We start from the raw sequence: 22,233 nt of genomic DNA on the forward strand, positions 1-22,233 counted from the left end.
CACAAAGCGTTTAAAAAGGAATTCTTTCTTGCTAACGAATCGTTGCGCAAACATTCCGGTTTTATCATCCTTCAAACGGTACTTTCAAATGTTTTCTTAACGTTATGAAACAAATAGAAACATTTTTTAAAAAACGTTAGGCGAACATTCAAATAAATGTTTTTGTGCTAACATTTAGAGAACGTTATTAAAGACCAGATAACTTTGAACGAACGTTTTATTTGTTCATAACGTTGAGGAAACATTGCCAGAACACGTTGCCTGTTTACGTCTTGAAAACTAGTCTAATTCACGCAATTTCCATCCCGAATTGTTGATTAGAATTAGCGCCCCAAATCATAGTGCATGCTAGCTCCTTCCCCCTATATTACCCATAAGCCATTGCAGCGGAGCATGTTTACAGCTGAAGGAATGCAGCGAGGAAAAAACAATACTGTCTCCCACAATGCAATGCTTTTCTCTTGGGCCTCTATTTCTGTTCTTCAATGCCTCACTAAATGTCCTTGACAATGGCTTGCATCACATGTGCAGATTGTAAACGAACGCGCTGAGAATACAGTTCAAATGCTCATAAAACTATTTCTGACTCCATGTGTTGTCGTCTGTGGCGCTCGACGCACGTTACAGCAACACACACTTTCATTTTAGGCAGTTTACAGCTACACTTTGGGGTCTGAGGTTTCGATCAGAGGATTTTTTTCCAAAACTTTAGTAGTTTTAACTCACTGACCCGCGAGAGAGTTGCAAGGTAGAAAATATAAATGTAAAAATTGAACAGACAGGTCCTGAAAGTATGTTTTTATATGTTTTTATATTCCCTGTTGTTCAAAAAGCTGATATAAACCTAGATAACTCCAGTGAGTGTGTGTGTGTCTGTGTGGTTGTATGTAGTTGTGTGTGTGAGTGTGTGTGTGGCTGTATGTAGCTGTGTGTGCGTGTGTGTGTGTCAGGCGCTATTCTTGCACACGAGCACCGAGCAGCAGGTCAAAGCGCCGTCAACCTTCACTTTCTCATGATTGGACACTGGGATGAGCATGTGATCCTTCAGCTTCTCAAACACCTGCAGCGGGAAACACACACACACACACACATTATTACAGAATTAATTTTTTTCTGAGCACATCATGAAATCATATTTTATTTATATAATATATCATATATCATATATAATATATAAATATATCAGTTTCAAAATATAGAATTTATATACATATATTTGAAAAATAAATAAATATAAATTATAAATATTATTTCACAAATATTTATATACAAATATGATCTATGTAAATAATTTTTATATGAAATATTATACAGAAAATAGAATAAAATAAAAAAGGTTAAATTAAAATAGAAATTCAGATGATAAATATTCCAAACACATATAAATATAAATGTTAAATAAATTACTGAATAATATGTTATTTTATACACAAATATTATTAATATAAATAATACATTATATATTATAAGCAACAGAAAATAGAATTCAATAAACAGATTATTATATAAATATAAATATATATAATAGTATAATTTCACAAAAAATATTATTTATATAATATATTTATATGAAACATTACATTTAATAGAAAATATAATATAAATAAATAATAAATAAAAAAAAAGACAGTGAACTATTGATTTTCTAACTGTAAAATTGATTCAATTTGGTAATATTCAACACAATATTTAATTATCTGTTCATCTAATTAACCTATTTTTGCATTTTATTGGAAGTATAGATATTTGTAATATTCCTTAATAAACCCATTGGGATAGAAGTTAAAGTGCATTAAAACAGGAACGCGGTTGGTGTTGTAATTGTGTTCTGTGTGTGTGTGTGTGTGTGTTAAACTCCAAACGAGTGAGCAGAAACATTACAGCATCTCTAAGAGCCTCATAAAGAGATGTGTCATGTTATGGAGTGTTTCCAGAAGCTCAGGCCAGTTTTCCTACGAGTCTTCCAGCGATCGAGAGTCACCGACATCAGACGACCGACACAAGAGTTCAGTCACGCTCACAGAGGTCAGAGGTCGCTCAGATATTCTCCACAGATTCAAATCAATCATTTAGAAATGTAATATTTATTGTGTGTGTGTGTGACCTTGACGCTCTCAGGAAACTCCTCCGGTGTGCAGTGCAGAAGAACGTCTCCTTTCCCAGGAAGGTTCATATAGATGCAGTTCGCAGCCAGATCATCAGGAACCGTCAGTTTATCATATTTATGATCACTCATCTGCTGCATTATCTACAGAGAGATGATAGATAGATAGATAGATAGATAGATAGATAGATAGATAGATAGATAGATAGATAGATAGATAGATAGATAGATAGACAGACAGACAGATTAAACATACTGCATTAAACTTGATAAAATAAAATGATGGTCATCCAAAGGACTTCTCTACTAATACAGAAAAAATATCTAAAGCACTGAAAGTAAAGAGCAATATTATTAGAATATAGTAGAATATAATTTAATGTATTCAGAGATATAAATAATATAATAAACAAATGCCCATTTACCATGTGCACATCATGACATTCTGCCTTTTTTAAATCTCTGAATTATATTTTTAATATGAAAGAAAACAGATTAAAATAATCAAATGTTAAACTAAAAATGCAGAAACTTTCCTCATCTCAAGAGTTTGAGGTCAACGACATCACTGTGGGTTCGAGAGCGGAGGCTGTGATTGGTCGGTTTGTGTTCGCAGCGCTAAATCCTGCTGTTGGAATATTTCCTACATATAATAACTGATAGAACACACACACACACACACACACACTAGTGTTCATAAAACTGATGTCTGTTGAAAACCACACACTCACACTCACATTTCTCCGTCTAATTCGTCTGTAATTTTTAATAAGCGACTCTTTTAACGAGTTAATTAAATCTGAGCGTAATTACAGCGAGGGTGACGCGACACACACTGAAGCGTTTACAGCGAACTATTGTAATGTGTGTAAATGACGGCCCTAAAAGCTCTATATTTAGAGACAATGAAGCCGAACCGCAGAGAAAATCACCAGAGTTACCCAAAATAGCTGAACAGAGAGAGAAAGTGTGTGTGTGTGTGTGTGTGTGTGAGAGAGAGAGAGAAAGTGTGTGTGCATGAGTGAGTGTGTGTGTGCTCGAGCTGACGGGACTCCACCACTAGAGGGCGATGTTAAACTGAGTGTGTGATGAGTGAGGGAAGAAGATCGACATTAACACACACACACACACACACACACACACACACACACACACACACACACACACAGTGTTGGTTATTTCTGTCATCTACAGAACGGAGTAAGAGTCGTATGCTAGTGTTCAATTCAAACTCAGTCTTACACACTATCCATACTAGATGAATCGGTGATCATTAGCATGCCAGAGTCTGTCCCTTATCTGATGAAGTGTGTATCTGTACACACACTGCACAATCCCCATATCACATCAATATTTTAGATCCATGTGTGTATTCACATTCTCTACAGGTTTAGTGCACTTCAAATCTTGCATACTTGCTTCCAACACACTACACACACCATTGACACACCAAGTGTGTGAATCAGATGTAGATCAACATGTAGTCTCATACACCATCCTCTCTACACTCGTTTCTGAAGTATGCATCTCCTTTAAAAATATATAAATATATATATATTTGAGACCCAATTACCATCTCTTCATTTATCTCATTCACATATTCTACGGGTCATTCATGACGCTTGTTTTCTAACACATTTACACACAAAGTTGTAAATATACAATAGTCGGAATATGAGCGCTGTCACTTTAAGAGCAACACACACAGTCTCGCGCTCCAATGATTTACACTCATACTGAAAGCAATCGATACGAGGAATCGAAATATTTATTATATTACAAGTAGGGTTGGGTATCGTTTGAATTTGAACGATTCTGATTCCGATTCCTTGTTTCGATTCCGGTTCCTAACGATTCTCGATTGCGATTCTTTTAAGAGGCGGGTTCAAAAAAGTTTAGCTAACCTTGCTAACCAACGGCCTTTCTGAAGGAAATACTCCTTCTGTAAAAATACTCCTTTTGTCACAAATTTTGCCGAGATTTCGTTATTTTTAGAAAAGTGAAGCCACACTTTGGATCGCCGACGTAAGCTACTCATGTTCGACTCGCGCGGTTATGCCAACACTTCCGGTAGACGCTTCTTCGTTGGTGTTGTTCAGCGGTTTCTTCTTCCGCTCGGCGGACTGTGAATATCGAAACTAGGAATCGAAATTTTTACTTTTGAACGATTCCGGGAAAAACTAAGCGTTAGTCTCGGTTCCAATCGATACTCGATTCTCGATACCCAACCCTAATTACAAGTGTCCGATGCCAGAATTGGATTGGATTTTAGATTCTCAACTCTATTCAATGTTCAGTATGTTGTCAATTATTTAATTCTAATTTTGATAAGTGTGTTTTTAAGTCGAACTATTTTAATTCAATGTTTTGACGAAGCGTTTACAGTCATCCTCGCGTGAAAAGCGTGGTCTCGGGCACGTTCAGGTGTGTGTGTGTGTGTACCTTCAGGGCCTTCTGCGCGGCTTCGCTGGAGCCGATGGCGATGAGGTCTGGGCCGGCCATACTGCAGAAGCTCTTCAGGTGGAGATGGCCCTGCACTGGGACCGTGGACACGGCGTAGTCCTGCAACACACACACACACACACGTCAGCACTGGAGCACTCCGGCTCTGACTGGAGAAACATTTGCACATAAGCTCTGTTGGTAAACACAGTGGAAAAATGGACAAAGCCACTCCGGGAGGAGGAGAACATGCGGGATTGTCCAGGAGAGAACGAGGGAATGTTTCTGCCGAACGGATGAAGTATTCATAACTCTGCTGGACTGTGAGCATCTCTGTTTTCACTTTAGCCAGACGGGTGAGTGTGCAGAGACTTCTGGGTAAGAGTTTCCATAAACCATCAGCCTGAGAACGGCGAGGAGCTGCGGCATCGTCACGTCAAAAGCGTCAGCGACATTAGAAGAGAATGTTCTGTTCTTACAACCAACTTTTGATTTTCATTCAGAAAATAGAGTTTAACCGTTGACATGATTCATCGTTTGCAGAGAACAAAACATCCTCCACCCTAAACACTGAGAGTCTGAGATAGATAGATAGATAGATAGATAGATAGATAGATAGATAGATAGATAGATAGATAGATAGATAGATAGATAGATAGATAGATAGATAGATACATAGATAGATGGATATATAGATATATAGATAGATAGATTAAACATACTGCATTAAGATGGATGGATGAGTGGATGGATGAGTGGATGGATGGAGGGATGGATGGAGGGATGGATGGATGGGTGGGTGGATGGATGAAGGGATGGATGGATGGGTGGATGGATGGAGGGATGGATGGATGGATGGAGGGGTGGATGGATGGACTGATGAGTGGATGGATGGATGGATGGATGGATGGATGGATGGATGGATGGATGGATGGAGGGGTGGATGGGTGGACTGATGAGTGGATGGATGGATGGATGGATGGATGGATGGAGGGATGGATGGTGGGGTGGATGGGTGGATGGGTGGAGGGATGGATGGAGGGGTGGATGGATGGACTGATGAGTGGATGGATGGATGGATGGATGGATGGATGGATGGATGGATGGATGGATGGAGGGGTGGATGGTGGGGTGGATGGGTGGATGGGTGGAGGGATGGATGGAGGGGTGGATGGATGGACTGATGAGTGGATGGATGGATGGATGGATGGAGGGGTGGATGGGTGGGTGGATGGATGGACTGATGAGTGGATGGATGGATGGTGGGGTGGATGGGTGGAGGGATGGATGGATGGGTGGATGGATGGACTGATGAGTGGATGGATGGATGGATGGTGGGGTGGATGGGTGGAGGGATGGATGGATGGGTGGATGGATGGACTGATGAGTGGATGGATGGGTGGATGGATGGATGGATGAGTGGATGGATGGATGGGTGGATGGATGGACTGATGAGTGGATGGATGGATGGATGGATGGATGGATGGATGGACTAATGAGTGGATGGATGGGTGGATGGATGGATGGATGGTGGGGTGGATGGGTGGAGGGATGGATGGACTGATGAGTGGATGGATGGGTGGATGGATGGAGGGGTAGATGGATGGATGGATGGATGGGTGGATGGATGGATGGATGAGTGGATGGATGGATGGGTGGATGGATGGACTGATGAGTGGATGGATGGATGGATGGATGGATGGATGGTGGGGTGGATGGGTGGAGGGATGGATGGACTGATGAGTGGATGGATGGGTGGATGGACTGATGAGTGGATGGATGGGTGGATGGATGGATGGATGGTGGGGTGGATGGGTGGAGGGATGGATGGACTGATGAGTGGATGGATGGGTGGATGGATGGAGGGGTAGATGGATGGATGGATGGATGGGTGGATGGATGGATGGATGAGTGGATGGATGGATGGGTGGATGGATGGACTGATGAGTGGATGGATGGATGGATGGATGGATAGAAAGATGTATGGATGAGTGGATGGATGGATGGATTCACCTTGAATGCGTCGGCCAGGATCTCCGCTCCTCTCTGATTGGTCCTCTTGGATAATCCCACGAAGAACTCTTTCCCTGAACAGCAGAACACACACGTTTACTCCAGAAGATCTGCTCCAGATATCAACACTAACACTAGAAACCAGAAACGGGTCCAGAGAGAGTGACTCTACACCAGCGCCGCTGAACTGATCCGCACAAGGGCTTTATTACTCGTTTCCAGTCCAAATATGTAGAAATTCTTAAATCGAGATGCATTTACTAGATGAGTAAAATCACATAACATGTCCTGTTTTCTGAACGAAATTAATCAAAATTAAGTGAGTTGATTAAAACAGAATTCAAACAGAAACAACATTATTTTATGCTTATAATACCTACTCGTTATACATAATTATTTAATGAGCGTCACTTTACTCTGTGGATGTGATTCATACAAAATAAACAAACAGATTCATAATTATTTATCGTGATCCGTGACCCGAGTAACGTGACACTCGACTCCAGAACAGAAGCAACTGGACGTTTTGCACAGGACATTTTTGAGCCTCATGACGCCAGAAGGAAATGTTTCGGTCCGGGAACAAATCCAGACTCAATTAGGTGTGCGACTGCAGTTTTCCATTCACCGACAGATAAAGCGGAGCAACATCCATCACTTCAGCGTCTCGGTGAACTACAGACCCCATATCGCCCGGCTGGGAGAAACACACTTCTAGCCAGAATAACACTGAATGCGGTTACATGTTGTTTTGCCAATATAACTGGAGATGTGGGATATTCCAGTCAACAGTGATTACAAGGTGTTTGCTTACATTTTTTCCACTCATTTCATTTCTTTATCTAATTGATCAAGTCAATTATTTTATTCAATTTTCACTGACAGCCCAAATTTTGCCTTGTTTTAGCCTAGATCTGGGCTGTTTGCACAGTTATTAGACGTCTTTTAAAGGGATAGTTCAGCCAAAAATGAAATCTCGGACTAGCCCTCATGTTGTTCAACCCCATAAGACTTTCATTCATCTTCAGAACACAAATTAGATATTTGTGATTAAATCTCGCTTGATAAACTTAGCGTTGAGCCGCTGTCGTCACTCGGACTTTTTTAACGATGTCTTTAATAACTTTCTGTACCGGCCAGTTTCAATTACAATCAAAGCCAATGGAGGAGTGATCCAGCTCTCAGATTTAATCACAAATATCTTAATTTATGTTACGAAGATGAATGAAAGTCTTACAATATGAGGGCGAGTCATTACTGACAGAGTTTACAGTTTTGGGTGAACTATCCCTTTAAATGCAAAATTGCTTGCTGGGAATGTACATTTGCTCAGCGATCATCTGGGATTGGTTGTTTATCAGCACACACATGAATTTATGTTAAATTAAAAAAAAATTACCTGTGAACAGGACATCTCCTCCGTCCAGTGTGGCCGATTCATCGGTCATCTCAACGATATTCAGGCCGAGCTTCGTCAACGCATCTTTCATGGCCACCGTCTGAAACAGAAAGACATTTATAATTATCATTGAGCTGACACTTTCAAAAACACTAACAAACATTGAGCCCCATCTCAGAATAGCCCAGCAACTGCATAGCAACCACTCGAAATTTCAAAGTAACTGCACCGAAACTCCCTAGCAACCGAATAGCACATCCTAGCAACTGTATAGCAACAAAGTATTTCCCATTCAGAAAACCTTAAAGGGATACTTCACTTTTTTTTTGGAAATAGGCTCATTTTACAACTCCCCCAGGGTTAAACAGTCGAGTTTTACCGTTTTCGAATCCATTCAGCCGATTTTCTGATATTTAGAAGAATATCAGTAACCAGACAGTTTCTGGTCTCATTGACTTCCATAGTAGGAAAAAAATATATACTATGGATGTCAATGAGACCAGAAACTGTCTGGTTACTGATATTCTTCTAAATATCAGAAAATCGGCTGAATGGATTCGAAAACGGTAAAACTCGACTGTTTAACCGTGTGGGAGTTGTAAAATGAGCCTATTTCCAAAACAAGTGGAGTATCCCTTTAACACCCATATAGCAACACCCAAGAACAGCCTATCAACTGTATAGCAAGAAAAGTATATACAACTCAGAACACTTAGCAACAAACTAGAAACCATCTGGAACATCCTAGCAACTGTGTAAAAAAGGATTTACAACTCAGTAGCAACCATATAGCAACACCCTGGCAACTGCCTAGAATACTCTTTCAACTATATAGCAACCCCTTAGAAACTACCCAGAACACACTAGCCACTGTATACAGTAACAACTGTATAGCAAGAAAGTTAAGGTGTTCAGAATACCTTAGCAACCACATAAGTAACATCCTGGCAACTGCCCAGAACACTTATAGTAGAAACTATGCAGAACAGACTAGCCACTGTATAGCAACAAAGTATATACCGCTCAAAACACCTTAGCAACCATATAGCAACACCCTGGCAACTGCACAGGACACTCTTTCCCCTATATATATATATATATACTGTATATCAACGCCATATGACATCACCACTGAACCATATTCAAGTTTTTTTTTTAAGCCAATCAGACCGTAAGTGTGAGCCAAGAGCCTTCGGCAATCTGACACTTAATGGTAAAACATCATGATGCAATAATTAAATGTGTTTATAGTCACCTACGCCCCTGAAACACTGAGGATAAACGCAGAGAGAGAGGGGGAGAGAGGGGGTCTCTGAATAACAACACGCTCCCGATCCCGTCCAATATCCAGGGTCAGAATTAACCAGGATTTGAGCGGGAAAACGCCATTTAAAGTAACACAATTGTTCCAGGTGGGCAAACGAGATCATATTTTTCTTATAAAATGCATCAATTCTCCAAAGACACGTGTCATCAACACAATTCGGTTAAGAATATGAACAACAACAAAATGAGATTTACAGTCAAACCCTAATTTATTCAGATATTTTTCAACATTTCTCATATTATCTTTTTTTTTGTGCTATAAAATGGTCTGGTTTTGTCCTTCTGTTGGACTCTGACACATGAATTATGTTGAATATCTGTTAAATTTAACTACACAATTAGATAATAGCAGTTTAGCTGTGAGGGCAGTCTGTGTGTGTGTGTGTGTGTGTGTGTGTGTGTGTTAGATTTTTCAAATAAGTTTTGACTGACAGCTCTCCGGTCCTCATGTTGAGTGAAATGTGAGGAAAAGTAACACGTCTAATTACTTTACATAAAAAGTAACTAATTTACACTATTAGTTACATTTTTAGGGAGAAACAATGTTGTAAAACATTACTCTTAAACTGAAATGAACGTGAAATAAGAATCTGAGTTGCTTCCCTTATCTAATAGTAAAAAAAAAAGGATTTCTTCAACATAAACCATCATAGTGGTGTAATAATCTTTCCTCATAAAAGTAAAAACTGCAGCTGTAAATCCGAGTCAGTCGGACCGTAACGACACCGTTATTTCGGACAGTGCCAGAACCCGTCGATGACATCATCAGAAGGGGCCAGGGGTGATGATGTCATGCTGAAGGAAACATGTAAAACCTTTTATGAGGAGAAAAGATGGAGAGGAAGTGACACCCGTCAGCGGACAGTGTGTGTGTGTGTGTGTGTGTGGTTTACAGGCTGTTTAAGCAGCTCTCAAGGGTCTGTTTTTCTAAAGGATGAATCAGTGTTTCCACGGCGATATCTAGCGATGAGGTCACCAGTTCGCTTCCCCTCATCGCTGTCGCCAAGCATGAGGTCATCCAGGTATGTCGCCACGGCAACCATAACCCCGCTTTAACCTCATTAAATGATGAACACACACATCAAACACAGCGCAAATGTACAATAACAAGATTTTTTGGTTTTGTTGCGTCACTATAAGTGTGTTTTGGTCCAACATAAATGCGTGTAACTCCTTTTATTGATGATTTTCAACACGAGAGAGAAAAAAAGACAGATGTTAACAGATTCCAGGATGAGCTGTATTTCTCCCTCTCTGAATCCTCTCTCTGTATACAGATGTAAGAATAATAATAATAATAATCATAAATAAATAAATATGAATGTATACAAAAGGCTGCTTTAAACAAATCCCTGTTCTAATGATCCTTTGTTATTTTCCCAAACACACATCATCGCCATGGCAACATCCCCTCACATTTGAGAGAATTTGTAAAGAAAACAAAAGGGTCAGAGGTCACAGGTCACACTGTGTTTGTCTTCACATGTCAACACGACACGCTTTAAATGTGGAAATTAACGTGAACTAACAGTGGAAAATACTTCTAAAGCATGTTTTAATCTTAGTTAATGTTTACTAATTGCACTAATTAATGTTGAATAATTCTCATCGCTCCGCAGAATTATAGCTGCAATAATTAAAAATATAATATTAATCAGTAAACTGTCTGATTATTTGCCAACATTATTACTGTGATTGAATGTAAAACATCACTAACTTATTTCTTAATTGATTTGTTTTGAGCCGGGTCAGAAATAAACGAGGGATTGGGTCAAAAAATTTGAGATTGACCACAGATTAAGATGGAAATGTAATTTTCAGGTCTCAAAAAGTGAATAAATGGATTATAAATACAGCGTAAATATAAATTAGTGCCATATGTAGTACATTAATTGTGTGTGACGAGCGGCACTCTGTCGTTTACTCTGTCCCGACACACTCGATCGGTCCCGCATGGACCAGCGCCGGCCCTCGACTCCACCGGGATGAGATCCGACACATTCCTGCCATTCCAGACGCTGGGATCTCGGGCTCTAATGTGCGGAGAACAGGCTCTCAGCGGATCCGGTGTCTCGAGGACAAGCCGACAGAACCGGCGAGAACATCAGGTCCCGAACACTGGGACTCTCAGATACGCTTTATCAGATCAACTGGATCTGACGTCACACACACACACACACAGCTCAGGACTATAGAGAAAATATCACACTAATAAATCTATATAATAAATAAATAAATAAATAATTTAAATGAAAAGAATGAAATAATTATTTATTAAACAAATTAAATGAAAAGTCAAAAATAAACTCCATAAACTCCAAAAATCTATAAACATCAAAAGAAGTAAAAAGCAGACTCTGAAGAAAGAATCATAATATAATCAAATTAAAATCAAATAAAAAATATATAAAAATATTAAGATAAAATCAAACAGATTAAGCAAAAAATATATATAAAATACAAAATATTAAAAATAAAAAAATATTTTATTAAAATTATATTAAAAAAATAATAGTAAAAATAAGAAAATTTCACACCAAAGTTGGTAAAAAAGAATAAAATGAACAAAATAAAGATTTTTTTTTAAAATGCTAATGCTACTGTGTAAAATACAAAATAAAACAATGTATAATGCGCAAATTATATATAAAAATTATATAAAAATAATAAGATAAAAACACCCAACCAAAAGATGATCAAAAAGAATTTAAAAAATAAAGAAAAAAAAAACACACATATAAAATAGTAAAAGTTTTGTAATAATAAAATGAATCCAGTAAAACACCCTCACACAGCCTGACACACACACACACACACAGCTTCTGTAAAGTGAGGAATGCAAGAGTGAAACGGATCCAGTGTTCCTGAACTCATCCCTGGAGCTCCAGAAAAACACGGAGCTGGAGTTCTCCAGGGAGTTCTGAAAGCAAACGGACCCCCCAGGCTGAATCCCTCATTCCCAGCCAGAGTCGGGATCAGTTCTCCCGGATCGGTGTCCGCAGGGAAGCTTTGTTCGCCTTCACCGGCTCAGAGGAATGAGCTTCATTACACACCCTCGCATTCCTGCGGTAAAGAGACACTCGCATGTGCTACTATCTCTCCTCCTTTACCGGAATCAGCAGCACAAAGAGACAAAAGCCTGGACAGACACATGAACCGTGAAAGCCCGAGATCACACAATATAAGGTGTTTTAGAGACTCTCACAGGACACTTACTGCGCTTTACATGTCAATGAGCTGAAGATGTGTGTGTGTGTGTGTGTGTGTGTGTGTGTGTGTGTGTGTGTGTAACTACAGCACAAGCGCTTTAACTGCCAACAACGTCTAAATCTCAGAAACAGGACGGGAGACTGTGTGCTGAACGCTTTACAGGTGTCAATCAAAGTCTATAGATTTTCCCGCCAAATTAGCTCAGGAATCAAATTCAAATGTAATCAGCGGAATCAAACAAGGTTCTGTTGCCATAGATACAGACAGAGCTGTTACATTCCGTTTCCCAGAGTTCCAAACAATGTGTAAACCGCTAAACTGCTGTAACACAACTGAGAAATCCACACACACACACACACACTCACTCTCTCTCACACACACACAGACTCACAGAAATATATTCCGATCAGGAATTCATAACCCCAGAATAACACAAAGCTCCGTCCTGATTGGCCGCCGGCACTGATGAGATTATAAGACCTTGTAGAAACACACACACATATGAAACAACAACATTGTTCCCAGACACTCACACACACCAGCGCGACCCACGGCGAGTGTGTGTGTGTGTGTGAGTGAGCGATTAGCCATAAATATGAACAAGGTCTCGCAGGAATGCATTTTCAACCACGGAGACTCAACAAACACACCGCTGGACAGGGGTTCGATCCAGCTCACGTCCTGTGTGTGTGTGTGTGTGTGTGTGTGTGTGTGTGATGGTTTGGGTCATTCAATCGCACCTCACCATCTCACTGACGCAGACAGAGGAAATGAAGCGCTTTAAACACACACACACACACACACACCTGATAAATAAACGCAGGGATCCAGGACTTCTGCCTGACGACACACTGATGAACGGAGCGTTTCGAGGCTGGGAGTCGGGGTCAAAGGTCATGAAAACAGGCAAAATGTCAATTCCGTCCTCGTTTACTCATTCCGTACCGGCACTCGTCCATACAGGAGCTTAAAGGGTCCAGAAATACAACGGTTTAGGGTTCCCATTATTCTATCGATTGACATGTTCTCCGAGTTTCTCTAATAACGTAATCAATAATTTTACATCAAAAAACATCTTAATTTACGGAATTTCTCCACAGAACTTATAAACTGTGAGCTACGAGGTCGTGAACCCAGAGTATTTGCTTGTGTTGAATCCGTCGGCTCACACTAGTTCAACTTAGTTTTTACACAACCGTGATTAACTGCAGGATTCACGGTGAAAAACTACATTACCCATAATGCTGTAGCGCATTAAAAATGCATCTATCCATCATCAAAGTGACTATATCCATTGATTGGATGATTGGATGGATGCAGTTTTATGATGAACGTAAATCCCCACCAACATCCGATTTTTGAACTTATCGTATCGAGATGAAAAATGTAAGTTTTAGTCGCATAATATTAGCTCATGGAAACGCAGTCATTTTGCGATAGTTTTTAATCGACATCTAGAAAAAAAATCGCTAAAGTTTTCCAGTAACACCTCATTGCAGTACACGAGATCCAGGGGGCGGAGACGAATCCAGATCTGAGGGGTGGAGCTGGGTAGGTTTAGGGGTGGGGTTAGGGATTAGGGGGTGGAGTTGAGTAGGTATAGGGGTGGGGTTAGGGATCAGGGGGTGGGGCTGGGTAGGTTTAGGGGTGGGGTTAGGGATTAGGGGGTGGAGTTGAGTAGGTGTAGGGGTGGGGTTAGGGATCAGGGGGAGGAGCTGGGTAGGTTTAGGGGTGGGGTTAGGGATCAGGGGGTGGAGCTGGTAGGTTTAGGGGTGGGGTTAGGGATCAGGGGGTGGGGCTGAGTAGGTTTAGGGGTGGGGTTAGGGATGAGGGGGTGGAGCTGAGTAGGTATAGGGGTGGGGTTAGGGATTAGGGGGTGGAGTTGTGTAGGTGTAGGGGTGGGTTTAGGGATTAGGGGGTGGAGTTGAGTAGGTGTAGGGGTGGGGTTAGGGATCAGGGGGTGGAGCTGAGTAGGTTTAGGGGTGGGGTTGGGGATCAGGGGGTGGAGCTGAGTAGGTTTAGGGGTGGGGTTAGGGATTAGCGGGTGGAGCTGAGTAGGTTTAGGGATCAGGGGGTGGAGCTGAGTAGGTTTAGGGGTGGGGTTAGGGATCAGGGGGTGGAGCTGAGTAGGTTTAGGGGTGGGGTTAGGGATCAGGGGGTGGAGCTGGGTAGGTTTAGGGGTGGGGTTAGGGATCAGGGGGTGGAGCTGAGTAGGTTTAGGTATATGTAAGGTGGGAGGAGTTAGATCCTCCTCGAGGATTTCATGTTCTGCTTCGAGGACCATCTCAAGTTTTGTGCAAATCTGTGATGGAAACGCGGATTGAAGCTCAGTTTCTCCAGTCACAAATCTGAGAAATGTTCATAATCGACAGCAAACGAACCGTCTGAGACAGACGAAACATGACAACTCGTCTCGTCCGTGTCTCGGGTTTCAGGAACACAACACTCATTGTGTGTGTGGAGCGGAACCGGCCCGGGAACCGATGTTTTCCGAAGAATGTTCTGGCTCCCGTCCTGGAGGGGAGCCTCCAACCAAATATGAAAAGCCTGTGTGAAGAAAAATGAACAGACCAAAGAAAACGTGGAATGTGTGTGTGTGTGTGTGTGTGAGAGATATGAGAAAGGAAAAATTGCCATGAAGTTTCCCATAAACACTAAAAAGGGGTTTCCCAGAAACACGTTTTCTTTTCCACTCGATTTTTGGGATGCTCTTTGATGAACACAGCCGGCAGAGCTCTCCACTCCTGCTCATATCGAGTCTTACACTCCGTCTTAAGTCTAATTTTAGAGTCGACCTGTCGGACACGAGCCTTATATGCTCAGTGTTTCCTCCAGATGTGTTTGATCTCGCGATTCTGTGTGCATTAGTTGAATCGTTCTGTGGAATCGGTTCATTTAAACGACTCAGTTGAACTGATTCTCGAAGGCTCTGATCAAGCATAATACAGTATATGACTCATTTCAGAATGAGAGTAACAGTGAGGATGATCATAATAACAGGGTTAGTGTGTGTGTGTGTGTGTGTACATATACATTACATTTCCATTTCACAGGACAGTAATAATATTACAACTCTAATATCTCCATATAATTATGATTTACTTTATTACTATTATTATTAATAATAATACAGTTTGAAATGTTGGTATACAGGATAATTTTTTTAATGTGGAGCTGCAAAAAAAAAAAACATTCTGGACAAACCACACACACACACACACACACACACGCCCACACAGACACGTGCACGCACACATGCATGCACGTATGCACTCACACACACACAAACAAAAACACAAACATGCGCGCACACACACACGTGCACACACACACGCAGACATGTGCACACACACACACACGGATGTGTGTGTTCCACATGTTTCATCAGGAGCTGCTCCACATGAGGCTTTTCCTGCAGATCCAGACACACTCCGTCATGGAAACACTGATTCCAGACACTGATGGGAAAAGCTCTGGCATCCCTCTGCTAATGTCCCGTTCACACACACACACACACACACACACACCTCTGTTAGGACGTTCACCTTCGACCCAAGCCAGCCATGTGGAACGGGACGGAGGAGAAAACAGATGACGAGACCAAGAGAGTGTGTGTGTGTGTGTGTGTGTGTGTCCAGCGTCAGCTTCACACACACTCAGAGACAGAGACTTCAACCAGCAACACACTCGTTCAGGAGAGATGATCAAACACAAACTGCAAAAATACTCACACAATAACAGATGGAATGAAACCAATGGAATGATTTCTGCACGACACACATTACAAATAAAGCATTGCATAAAAATTCAAGCAATGCCATTGTTTTGATTTAATGTTGTTATAAAAAATTTTTTTAATATAAATTATAATAATTAATAAAGTATTTAAAACACAAAGTGATATGGAGGAAAAATTACTACAAATTAATTAATTAAAAACATTTTTAAATATTTAAATAAATGACTAAATACATAATTAAACAATTATTATATATTAACTATACAGACAATGTGTATAAATACTGTAAAAATACTGTATTTGCTATAATCAGTTTATTTAAAAAGTAAAAATAAATATATATGGAATACATTTGTCATAACAGCAAATTAACCATAACATACAAACTATTTAAAAAAAAAAGGAAAAAATGAAAGCATGCATGCATTTCAATAAAAATAATTTATATATATATATATATATATATATATATATATATAATTAAAAACCAATTATACTTTAAAACGTTTCTTAAAAAATTTTAAAAATTCTTTTAAAATTAAAATATTTAATTAAGACCATATACTGTATATATGTGCCAAGGTTTCTATTCAATATGTTGATAAACTTTGTTTACTTTTAATAAATGAGTGTTGACTGCTGGGATGTTGGTCATGTGACACGTCGACATCACTACAAAGACTGACCACTCAATGACTAATTTTAAACATTATTTACAACTGGACACACACACACACACACACACCTGGATCACATCACATACCTCAGATACTTGATATTCTTCAGATAATAACACACAGACACTGAGTTTCCTTTATCAGTTCCATGTGCTGCACATTCCCTCGCTTACTAACCTCACTCACACACACACACACACACACACACACACTCACATACACACACACACAAATAAATAAACTAAAAATAACTTTATTAATTCAACTTTTTTATATAATATTTTCAAGTTTAGTTTGAAGCTGAAAATTTCATTTTAATTTTAGTATGCTCAAAAAATGAATGAATATATAAACTACAAATGTAATATAAACCTAAAACTAGTTTAGAATAGGGCTAACCCTAAAATTATAAAATATTAAATTAAAAAAAAAACATTATCAAAATAAAATATAGTAAATTTATTTAATTTAAAACTTTCGGATATTCTGGCAGCAGAAGTGCTACAACCAAAACAAAATTAAACTTAATACAAACTATATACCCTTTAAAAAAAAACTTTTAAAATGACAAAAACAAACATTACAAAACCTAACCTTTGCTTAAACACACATTTGTTTCACTGTGATAATAACCCACATGTCTCTACAGGATATATTTTAAACCTGTCTGAGAAATATGCTGATGAATGAGGTCAGAGTGGATCCTTCACACACACGCACAGTCGCTTAATGCCTGAGTCGCGACATGAATAACATCACACACATTCCCGAATAACCTGTGTTCACGATGGTCACATGACCCTACAAGGACAACAGGCGGTTAATGAGTAGAGATGCCAGCGGACAGCTGACGACTGGTGTGTGTGTGTGTGTGTGTGTGTGTGTGTGTGTGTGTGTGTGACGACATCAGATGGTTCCCGAGCATCAGATCCTCATATAAGAGTGATTTCTGAAGGATCATGTGACTTTGAAGACTGGAGTAATGATGGTGAAATGATCACAGGAATAAATTACACTTTATATATTCACATAGAGAACATCATACTGTTACATTTATATGTATCATTTATTTTGTCTTTGGTGATCAGCTAGTTTACAGGCATTCAAATATATTATATTAAAACTGAACTGTACTAAATAAATGACAAGTGTCATTACAAGTAATGATTATTAACTACTATTAAATACAAAATAATTGTACATAATATAATAACAATTATTATTATTAAAATTAAATGCTAAAATAATGATACACTATAAAATCACCATTTTTTTACACAATAATAATAGTTTATTCATTTAAAATTATAAAATAATCCTACACAGAAAATAATAACAATTTATTAATAATTAAATTACAAAATGTTTATCGCAAAATAGTAATAATTTATATAAATGAAATTATAAAATAATTCTACATAGAAAAGAATAATTTATTAACGATTAAATTACGAAATGTATGTGTAATCATTTATTCAAATGAAATTAAAAAACAATTCTACATTGTAAAATAATAATAACAATTTAATTTATTAATAATTAAATTAGCAATTTTGCACAGTGAAAATAGTAGTAATTTATTAAAATGAAATGATTAAATGATTCCACATTGTGAAATAATAATAATTTAAGTTATTAATATTTATGTGACCAATTTTACACAGTAATACTAATTTACTAAAATGAAAACAAAATAATTAGACATAATAATTAAATGTATTTTAAATATTAAAATTTTTACATTTTAATTTATTAATAATTAAAATGCCAATATTAATAATCTATTTAAATAAAATAATAAAATAATTCTACACTATAAAATAAGGGTCCATTTATTAACGTGAGCAATAAATAAAATGTCTACAGCATTTATTAATCTCAGTTCATTTTAATTTCAACATTTTCTAATACATTAATAGATCGGTTGCATCTGTTAATATTATTTAATGCAGTTGCACAATCATGAACCAACAATGAACAGCTGTGTGTTGTGTTAACTAACATAAACAACGATTAATAAACACTGTAAGACATTATTGCTCATGGTTAGTTAATGATGAACTAACAGAACGGGAGTGTAAAGTGTCACTGAAACACTAATATTGAATGTGAGAACGAAGTGAGTTTCAGACGCTTATGCAACAAGATCTGCATCTGTGAGGCGAAGATCCAGTGTGTGTGTGTGTGTGTGTGTGTGTGTGTGTGTGTGTATCTCCTTCAAACACAGACGTGTCCTCACAGTAACGGCATGCAGAGGTGCATCATGGGACAGGTCAGCACAGGTGCATGCTGGGACACTGGAAGGAGACGCAGACGTGCGTAAAGAAGAGAAGAATCAGTGTGTGTTTTTCCAGCGGGAATGTTTCTGTCATTATCATTCCTGAAGCGGCTGGTGTTTGAGGTAGCGGTGTGAGCGTACACACACACACACACACACACTTGTGATGGAGAAAACAGCTGGAACCACAGAAGATCGAACAACTCGTACAATAACGGCTTCACAAACAACACACTTCTCTCGTTCTCCTTATCAGTGGATCTTTACATATAAAATAATACAATAAATAACAACAGAACTATATTAATAATAATGATTAGATTTAAATTAAAATAAATCATGATTTTTTACATAAAACAATGAAAATAATAATAATGTATGATTAAAATGCTAAATGATGAATAATAATAATAAAGATATGATTTTATAAATCAAGTTTACATCATAACAAATATTAATTTATAATTACATTATAAAACAATCAAATATTAATCTATAATTAAAACTAAAATTACATATTTTTATACTATAAAACAATAAAAATATAAATAACAATGTATGATTAAAATTCTAAATGATTAATAATAATAATAAAGATAATATTTTTTAAACAATTTTACATTATAAAAAATAATCATTTATAATTATTATAAAACAATAAAATATAAATAATAACTTATAATTAAAAATAAAATAAAATAATTTCTAGATTATAAAACAAAACAATAAATAAATTGCATTACTATTATTATTATTATTATTAAGAATTATGATACGATTTTATAAATTATTTGTACACCATAACAAATATTCAGATATAATTCAAATTCAATCAAAATAATGTTCACATTATAAAACAATAAAATAGTAATAATAACTCATGATTAAAATAACATTTAAATAATTTTGCATTCTTAATAATAATAGTAATAATAATAATTCATTGTTTAAAATAAATGAGAGAATAAGTGGTGAAAATAAGACAAATAAGTGTAAATAGGTTTCAAAATAATAATATTTTTATTAAGTTAAATAATAAAATAAAATATAAAAAATTTATTAAATCATTTAAAACATAAAATAATAATAAACAGTTATTACCGAATTATAAATTATTATTAAATTATTGTCATATATTATTATTACAATGTATGGTTAAAATAATTTAATGGTAAAACAATAATAATATATTATAATTAATATGAATAATTAAAACAATCCAATCAGTTCTGTGATGTCTATAGGGGGCGCTGGTATTGGTGGAAATCTCCTGATCAGGAAGTGAGAGGGCGACACACACACACACACACACACACACTAAAGTGAAATATGATAAACACGTTTAAAATAAGCATCCAACATATGACACACACACACACTTCACCTTTAAGAGCGTAGCGTGCGAGTTACAGGTGATGTCATCGACCCCGTCCACAAAGGTCACCGGAGACACGGTGACGTCTGCTGATGATCTGAGGACTCGCGCGCACGCACACGCACACACACACACACACACACACACACACACACACACACACACACACACACACACACACACACACACACACACACACACACACACACACACACACACACATGCCAGAGGGAACATGTGTGTTCTGTTTATGGACGCTGATGAACCGGTGATGTCATGCACAGGCCATGTGCTGCAGTCATAACTCAGAGCCGCTTAACAGACTCTCTCACACACTCACACACACACACACGTTTGTTTCACTATATTTTATAACAGGTTCATGATATTCGCTTAACGAACACAAGCGCAACCATTACAGAAACACAATCCAATAAAATATGTTTTGAATTTGATTTAGAAGCCTTTTAAACTAGTGAGGACCACACACACACACACAAACACTCTCTCTCTCTCACACACACACACACACTCACACACACACTCTCACACACACACACACACACACCTCACTCACTCTCACGCACACTCTCTCTCTCTCTGTCACACACACACCGAACTCTCTCTTACACACACACCACACTCTCACACACACTCACTCTCTCTCTTACACGCATTCTCACTCTCACTCATTCTCACACACTCTCTCACACACTCACAAATTCTCACTCTCACACACACACACACACACACACCTAGCAACTCTCTCACACTCACACACACACTCTCTCTCTTACACACACACTCTCTCACATTCTCACACTTTCAACAAAAACACTCTCACACACACACTCACGCACACACTTACACTCACTCACTCACACACACATGATTTGGTTATCCGAGTGCAGTGGGGATGTAACTGAGGGAGGCACGTGTCGTGGGTTTGGATGTAACGGAGTGTGTGTCCATCAGCGGAGGAGAAAAATAACATGTATTCACAGTATGAGGGAGAAACACACACGTGTTGTGTCAATCAAACTACTCTTTTCCTGCACTGAAGCCTAATCCAGCCTTCTGTGTGTGTGTGTGTGTGTGTGTGTGTGTGCGTGTGTGTGCGTGAGGCCACGTGAGTGTGTGCGGTGAGATTTACCTCATATCATACATCAACCACAGAGTGTGTGAATCATACACTGACCTTCGCTGCTAACTAACTACACAACGTCTAGTCCAGTACACACACACACACACACACACACTTTTAGTATAAACACTGAAACACAAGGTTAGACAACTGAGAGGACGCTTGTGCAAGTGTGAATCCTCAGGTGTGTGTGTGTGCTCTGTGCAGTTGTTATAGTGCACGTGTGTGTGTGTGTGTGTGTATAATCATATGTAATAGTGTGTTTTCCTCTTTAAAAGTAGTGTTACATCAACAAATAATTCAATTGACATTTATTTGCACAGCACTTTTCTCAATGCACATCGTTTCAAAGCAGCTTTATAGAAAGACATGTAGGTAAGCACTGCAGTGCATGCTGGGAGCTGACACACATCTGCAACAACGGCTATGATTAAGCTTATGTAAACACTGACTGACATGATTCGGTGATTATAATCAAGATTATAAATGTAATATGTGTTTTAAAATTAAGTGAATAGCGATAGAG

General features: G+C 38.2%; 1 protein-coding gene across 1 annotated transcript in view; it reads right to left on the minus strand.

The window, feature by feature from the left end:
- Positions 1-707: 707 nt before the first annotated feature.
- ddah1 (dimethylarginine dimethylaminohydrolase 1) overlaps positions 708-22,233 on the minus strand; it is a 35,130-nt gene continuing 13,604 nt past the window's right edge. The window contains exons 2-6 of the mRNA XM_039651419.2: positions 7,959-8,058; positions 6,560-6,633; positions 4,547-4,666; positions 2,105-2,248; positions 708-1,060 (exon numbers count right to left, since the gene is read on the minus strand). Of these exons, the coding sequence (XP_039507353.1) occupies positions 947-1,060; positions 2,105-2,248; positions 4,547-4,666; positions 6,560-6,633; positions 7,959-8,058 (552 nt within the window). The 3' untranslated portion in view covers positions 708-946. The remainder of the gene's footprint in view (positions 1,061-2,104; positions 2,249-4,546; positions 4,667-6,559; positions 6,634-7,958; positions 8,059-22,233) is intronic.

The sequence above is a fragment of the Pimephales promelas genome, chromosome 20 (genome assembly GCF_988280905.1).
Source record: "Pimephales promelas chromosome 20, fPimPro1.hap1.1, whole genome shotgun sequence".
NCBI lineage: Eukaryota > Metazoa > Chordata > Actinopteri > Cypriniformes > Leuciscidae > Pimephales > Pimephales promelas.